Source organism: Aquarana catesbeiana, linkage group LG03 (assembly GCF_042186555.1).
Source record: "Aquarana catesbeiana isolate 2022-GZ linkage group LG03, ASM4218655v1, whole genome shotgun sequence".
Lineage (NCBI taxonomy): Eukaryota > Metazoa > Chordata > Amphibia > Anura > Ranidae > Aquarana > Aquarana catesbeiana.
This window is the reverse complement of record NC_133326.1, coordinates 471,787,768-471,795,782: the sequence shown is the minus strand read 5'-3', so window position 1 is coordinate 471,795,782 and position 8,015 is coordinate 471,787,768. Positions and strand designations below refer to the sequence as shown.

At 38.4% G+C, this 8,015-nt stretch overlaps 1 protein-coding gene across 22 annotated transcripts in view; it reads right to left on the bottom strand.

Annotated features, from left to right (window-relative positions):
* The window catches only part of LOC141132486 (protocadherin gamma-A4-like), a 489,967-nt gene that overhangs the window by 216,301 nt on the left and 265,651 nt on the right, over positions 1–8,015 (bottom strand). The window contains exon 1 of one of the 22 annotated variants that reach the window (XM_073620903.1): positions 4,582–7,184. The exons of the other annotated variants lie outside the window; for them this stretch is intronic. Coding sequence (XP_073477004.1) covers positions 4,582–7,056 — 2,475 coding nt within the window. The 5' untranslated portion in view covers positions 7,057–7,184. Of the gene's footprint in view, positions 1–4,581; positions 7,185–8,015 lie in introns of those variants that run through there. 22 annotated transcript variants of the gene reach the window in all.

The following is an 8,015-nucleotide window of genomic DNA, read 5'->3' as shown; positions in this document are numbered from 1 at the left end:
TCAAGCAAAAATGTAAAATCTGGAGCCGGCTTCCTCCCATCGGTGGCAGGCCGATGTAGTCTGATTAAAATGATATGAATGCCACAATTGCTGTATCTGCTACATAACTCACCGATGTGGATTTGTAATAAATGGTTTAAAAAAATTCAAATTAAAAAAAACAATCCTACAATAAAGGCAGTTATAAAGAGCTGGAAAACAGTTAAAGTACTTATGGGATACACAGGGATGTTGGAGCTCACCCCTCTTTGGAATAATAAAAATTTGCAGGAATTAGCATTAATAGAAAGGGATAAAGAGTGAGAAACACAGGGCATAAATAGGTTGATACAACTTTATGATGGAAACATTATGAAAACATTCCTGGATCTGAGAAAAGAATACAATATACCAAATAATTCATTTTATAGATACTTACAGATTAGACATGCATTAGCGGCCCAGTTTAGGATACATCCACTAGTATGGAATAAAACGCCCCTTCTCCAAAGGATAATGGTAGCGGATAAGACTAGAGGACTTATCTCCATGTTATATGAACAGATACTTATTAAAATATGCATGGGTTCAGAACTTACAAATGGGAGGAGAAGATGGGAAGAGGCTGTAGGGGAGATAACTCAGGAACAATGGAAAAGGATATTGGAGCTGGAACCATTGGTATCAGTCTCCCCTTCACATAAAGTATCACGCTTGATGTTGATACATAGAACTTATTATACCCCTAAGAGACTGTTTAAAGTTGGTAAAAGAGCTGATGCCAACTGCCCTAGATGCCAGGGAACTGGAGACCTTATACACATGATGTGGAGATGCCCAAAGTTATTTCGATATTGGGAGGGAGTTATTGATACAGTAAATAAAATATACAGGAAGACACTGGAGATAGACTCTAAGCTTTGCATACTAGGATATGGGAAGGAGTTAGGGGAAAGGAGGAGTATCTTAATAAAGTGGTTCTTAATAAAGAGGGAAGGGGGAGCGTTTTAAATCAAAAGGACATATAAACAAATACATGTACCTTCATCCCAAATATCTTATACAAGGCAAGAGGCATGAGGTAGGGAGAGGTCGCAGGTAGCTGCCACTGTCGACCAGTATCTCAATACCGCATGCACTAAAGGCAATAACCCCTAAAGAGGGGGGGGGGGGGGAAAACGGGGGGACTATTCCGGTACCAGGTATAATCAATATTAATGGTAAAAGGTAATAGTGACAAAAACAATAATAAAATATAAAAATTCCATTTTAATAGAAAACATGATTAAAAGATTGTAACAATAACACATACAGTTGCAATTAAAAACGGGAGCAATGCATACAACCAATTAAATTACAACTTGTAGTGAGGTAGACACAAATAGAGCTTGGATTCTCGACCGGTTTCGCGGTTTCACCGCTTCCTCAGGAGAGCAATATCTGTGGTGCAACATACAGTAATTGTAGTAAATACAATCATGCAAAGATTATACAAAAACATAAGAAAGCAGCAAAAACATTAAATAATACATTATATAATATACAATATAGATAGAAAAAGGATGGGCTCACCCGTTCTATGGTTGCCTGTGGGTACGCATGGCCCCAAGTGATTCCCCCCGCGGCGAACACAGGGGATGACTAAACAGACCCTGGATTAATAAATTGTATAATGAGGTAGAGTAACTTCTTTGAGTGCATACCAAGCACTCCAGCTGTACTTGGGGGGATCCTGTTCACTGCCCAATAACAACCAGTGGCCTCATTCCATCCATTATACGATCATCTGCATTTGGTCCTCATTCAAGTCCATGCGCATGTCTATGCACTTTAGGGGTGAGTGCCAGTTTCATATCTATGTGTGCAACTCCTTTTTACCTTGTTCCCCACACACCTCACCCGTGGGGTTTCCTCTTACCCATCTTACCGTCCCCCCTCTTCCCCTTCCCTTTTTTCCCTTTCCCCTTCCCTCTTTCCCCCCCCCTTCCCTTTTCCCCCCCTCCCCCCCCCTTTTTTCCTCCCCCTTTTTTTCCCCCCTTTCCCCCCCCCCTTCCCTTTCCCCTCTTCCCTTCCCCCCCTCTTTCCCCCCCCTTTCCCCCCCCCCCTCCCCCTCCCTCTCCCTCCTTTTCCCCTTTCCCCCCCCTTCTACCCCCCTCCCCTTTCCCCCCCTCCCCCTTTCCCCCCCCCTTCTCTCCCTTCCCCTTCTCCCCCCCTTCCCTCCCCCCCACTTTCCTATATTCACACACACCCCCCGTGGTTTTCCCCCTCACTTGCACACTGTTTGATTTTTTTAAAAACACATCACTGGCACCCCCCCACCCTACTCCTTCCCTTGATTGATTCCTCATTCATTTACTCTACCTCATTATACAATTTATTAATCCAGGGTCTGTTTAGTCATCCCCTGTGTTCGCCGCGGGGGGAATCACTTGGGGCCATGCGTACCCACAGGCAACCATAGAACGGATGAGCCCATCCTTTTTCTATCTATATTGTATATTATATAATGTATTATTTAATGTTTTTGCTGCTTTCTCATGTTTTTGTATAATCTTTGCATGATTGTATTTACTACAATTACTGTATGTTGCACCACAGATATTGCTCTCCTGAGGAAGCGGTGAAACCGCGAAACCGGTCGAGAATCCAAGCTCTATTTGTGTCTACCTCACTACAAGTTGTAATTTAATTGGTTGTATGCATTGCTCCCGTTTTTAATTGCAACTGTATGTGTTATTGTTACAATCTTTTAATCATGTTTTCTATTAAAATGGAATTTTTATATTTTATTATTGTTTTTGTCACTATTACCTTTTACCATTAATATTGATTATACCTGGTACCGGAATAGTCCCCCCGTCCCCCCCCCCCCCCCTCTCTTTAGGGGTTATTGCCTTTAGTGCATGCGGTATTGAGATACTGGTCGACAGTGGCAGCTACCTGCGACCTCTCCCTACCTCATGCCTCTTGCCTTGTTCTTAATAAAGAATTAATAATAAAAAAAAGTAAGAAGTTATAGATTTTAATGTTGTGTGTGTAATTTAAACTGACTGTGTGTAACTGTTACTGTGACTTAGCTGGGGGTCAGACTTTCATGAATAAATCTGGTAAATTTAAAGGATTGTATACAGATAGACAGCGGCCTTTAAGAAAAATGTGATTTGAAAAAACATCTGAAAACACAATATCTAAGCATTTTATTCCAAATATCTAAATAGTCAAAGTATCTTACAAACACATAGTTATGATCAAACATACTGGAGTCACACATCTTAGCTTGTATGTCTATTTGCCTAAGCAAGTTTTAACTGCAGTATATAGTACACAAATATTTATTTACTATTTGTAACCTCAGAAAAAAATACAATCAAACCTAAATATAATTACCAATCGCAAAATTACATTTATTGGTCAGCAGAAGTTATAAGTATATCTTTTTCCTATAAAAATCAATAAAGTAACCATCAGTATATCAAGTTCTACAGTCTGGACTACATTTAATAACCGCCTTTAATTTACTTTGACTATTACAGTAAATCAACATATCAATGTGCATAACAGAATGAAACACAGTTATCCCTGCAAATTAGCCAAGCCCATTTTGAAGGGCATGGGGTAAAACTTTAAACTCATGGTTTTTAAAGCAGGGGCTTAGCCACCAACCCCTGTCCATTTACGCCACAATAACTGAGATGATGTCCACACTGTAGTTCCCCACCTGATTCCATAACCATTGAATTCTCATAGAAATATGGAAATTACAGCTGCTTTGTTAAGACTTTTATCATGACACAAGATTCCCTATGGTTAAAGAAGCCTTGTCATAATGCCTAAACAAGAGAAAGCTTCCATTGTGCTCCATCATGTTGCAATTAGATATGGAAGCTTCCAGTGCTGACAGCATTGGGTCACCATACATTTATGAGGAAATACCATAGCATTGTTTATCCAACACCGGAAGTGTCTGAATGAACAGGCAGTTTGCAGGATAAATAGGTAATTGTTATGGAATAGCAAAGGAAATAAATATTTTTGGCTGTAGACACACTTGAATATTGCCTTAGTCCTCACATTTTTTTCTAAAGCCTCTCTTTCCCCTGTAATCATCAGTAAATTTTAAGCCAGCCATAGATGGATCGAATCTTGGCTGGTTCAGGAAGGACTGGCCAAGATACGATCCATCTATGTGCAGGTTGGTTGTGCTGAAGTCAATCTATTGATTGATTTCAGTTCGAGCAGCCTGGCAGATTTTTTACAGGCGATCACTGGCTATACCTGCCAGCAGCGATCATTGTGTTCAGCCTGCAGGGAAGACTCACCTCTCGCAAGACAGAATAGCATTGTGGGAGGGGGAGAGTCCATGTTGATGGGGGAATAGATTATTTTTTACATAATCATCGGGCTGCTTTACTTTTCCAACCGTTACGTTTATACTTAATCTTTCCTATACCAAAATAATTTGTTAGGTAACTGTTAGATCACCTATCTCAATCATGATAGTTGAGACAAAGTACAGACTTATTGAAATTTCTCTGGAGTGTAATAAAATGTAAGGCTCTTAGGAGAGAAAATGGACAGTGCTTTCCATTTTCAAAAACTCACCTGGATTTGACTGCTAATTGGCAAAGCCTCCTTTAAATTTTCATTTTCAAGACCAGAATTATCAGCATCGATCAGATTATCCACAGGGACATTTTGATTAGTTTTCATGTATGTAAAATCACCTTCTCCAGAATCCAAAGCTACACAAACATTGTAAGAGTAGGGAAGTGTTAGTGTTCCACTGGCATATTGAGACAACATCCTGGGATCAACTGGAGGATATAAATTTGACCTGACGGGTCCATACACCTGGAATGGTTTAGACTTCCTACATTTAGATATAACAGCCAACATGACTGTTATAATAAATAGCAAAGATATTACAGCTAGGGCGATTACCAAGTACAACTGCAAACTGGATTGAGAATCTTCATCAGGGAAGTGATTGACAAATTTAGGAACTATTTCTTGGAAATTATCTGCAACAACAAGAGTGACGGTAACTGTAGCAGAGAGACATGGAATCCCATTGTCCTTTACCATCACCACAACCTTATGACTCAGTGTATCCTTCTCATGGAAAACATGTTGTGTTTGAATTTCACCTGTATGTTCATCAATGCTGAAGTAAGATGGCTCAGCTATTTGTGCAAAATGATAAGAGAGCCAAGCATTATGTCCAGAGTCTGCATCCACTGCAACCACTTTTGTTATTATTGATCCAGGCTCAGCACCAAAAGGGACCATCTCAAACCCAGCTGATCCTCCACTCTCTATGGATGGGTATAAGAGTTTTGGTGCATTATCATTCTGATCTATTACTTTGACAGTTAATGTTGTGTTGCTGCTGAGAGATGGATGTCCATTGTCCTTAGCTGTTACTTCTACTACAAACTCCTGGTGCTGCTCATAATCAAATGTTCTCTGGGCATAGATAACTCCAGTGTCTATATTAAAAGATAAATAGGAGGCCATGGAAAGATCTTCCATCTTTTTGTTTGAAATGGAATATATAATTTTAGCATTGTCCCCAGTATCACGATCATATGCTTGTATACTGTATATTGAGGCACCTGGTAAATTGTTCTCTTGTACATAAGCAACATAAGTAGATTCTATAAATAGTGGGGGATTATCATTAACATCTGAAATATCCAGTTTGATGGTTTCCTGACTGGAAAGTGGAGGAGATCCTCTGTCAGTGGCTACAATTTGTATGTTATAATTAGACACTTTTTCTCTATCCAAAGGACCTGTTGTCACAATTGTATACACACTGCTAGAAGACAAAACTAAATTAAAAGGCACTTCCCCTGTGAGCTCACATTCCACTTCTCCATTTTCTCTTGAATCTTTATCATGGACTCTGATTAGAGCTATCATTTGTCCAGATGTAGAATTCTCAGGAATAGGGGAAGATAATGAGGTGATGAATATCACTGGAGCATTGTCATTTTCATCTATCAATTCGATCAAAACCTTGCAACGGGAAACAATTCCTCCTCCATCCTTTGCTTGAACAGACAGTTCATAGTTTGCTGTCTCTTCAAAATCTAACATTTTGTTGATTTTGATTCCACCACTTTTGGGATGAATACTAAAAAGCCCAGAAAGATGGACATTTCCTGATGTTTTGCTGAAGGAGTAGGTGATTTGCCCATTTGTACCAGCATCTCTGTCAGTTGCATTTACATTGATTATAGTAGTATTTACTGCAGTATTCTCACTTACACTAACTTTGTATACCTCTTGGGAAAATATTGGAAAATTATCATTAACATCAATAACAATGATTTGTAGCACAGCTGTTCCAGATCTTACAGGATTTCCTCCATCCAAAGCTGTTAAAATGAGTTCATGAACATTTTGTAATTCTTGATCCAGTGATTTCTCTAAAACAAGCTCAGGAGATATAAATCCATCACTGCTAATCTTTTGACTTAGTGTAAAATGTGAATTGTCACTAAGTTTATATTTCTGTACTGAATTAACACCAATATCCAGATCTTCTGCATGCTGTAATGTAAATCTTGTTCCTGGTGATGTTAGTTCAATAGTTTCTATAGTGAAAGTCTCTGGATAAAACACTGGAGGATTGTCATTAATATCCTGAATTTCTATTTTCACTTTAAAAATATTAAAAGGATTTTCAACCACAACATCAAAGGTTAGGAAGCAGGTAGGTGCTGCCCCACACAGAGTCTCTCTGTCTATCCTGTCCTTCATATAGAGATTTCCATTATCTACATTCACATACAAGTATTTCTCTGATATATGTGATATAATTTGCAGCTTTCTCGATGAGAGCTGTTTAATATCTAATCCCAAGTCTTTTGCAATATTTGCTATAACAGAGTCTTTTCTAATTTCTTCTACAATAGAATAATGAATCTGACCTGAGACTAAATGACACAGCCAGGAAAATAAGAAGGTAAATATCACTTGCCATGTTATCCTTTTGTATATCTGTGAATGGTGCTTCATCTCTTCCATGTTCAGCATGTTCCAAAAGAGTCCATTTAGGATATTCAGCATTTGTAATCCACAGAGAAAAAAAGGATGTATTTTTGTGAAAATAATAATTCATGTATGTTGTTCAGAGAGAATCCAGAAATGGCTGTGCCTCTTCACGCAGATCTGCAGTGTGTGTGAAAGATGAAAATACCAGTGGATCTCCAGTTCTGTATTCCTCTCCTTATTGGTCAAACAGCGGCGCTCTGAGGTATAAGTGAGGAACTGCAACACTGAAATGTTTCAGTACACAGTACTGTTCAATCTTTCTGTTTTTAGTCTTTGCATTGATACAATGTCAATTATATGGCAGTTAGCCCAAAGTCCAATATTATATTAGATTTGTTTAGATATGCAAAATATTTCTTTACATTAAAGTAATGAGTATAGGTAACAATAGCATATTGACCATACTGTATATTTCAAAAACACTATTATTGAAACCCAACTCAAACCAAAACTTTTTTGTTAGCTTTTAACATTGTGAGGGAAGTTGGAATTTTTATTGCTGTCTTTGTTCCCATTGAGGACATTTTTCTTCACTTCCTGTGTGATCACTAGGGGAGGATGGTAATGCTCCCTAATGCTCCCTAATCTAATGGGTGCACTAAAGGAAATAATATCACCTTACTTTATTAAATATAAGAATGGTTTAAATCTGCTGTAAGGTTTCCCTTGCTGTATGTGTTCCAGTTGAGGAGATTCCTTTTACTTGCTGTGTAGTAATTAGGACAAGAAGTACGATAAAATCTACCTGAACAGGACAGAGACAGTAATACAAACTTGGAAGAGGTTCTTAGCTTTCTCCAATCTATCTGAAAAAGTTTAGGCTGGAGTTAAGCTTTAAAATCAGTTTAAGTGTGAAAAATGTAAGACTTGTTACTAGTTTATTCATGATGCGGTTTATTTGTACACTTTTTAATACCTTCTTATTAGCACATTATCTAACCATCAGGTATGTTTTTTCTATTAGCAGACTTTTC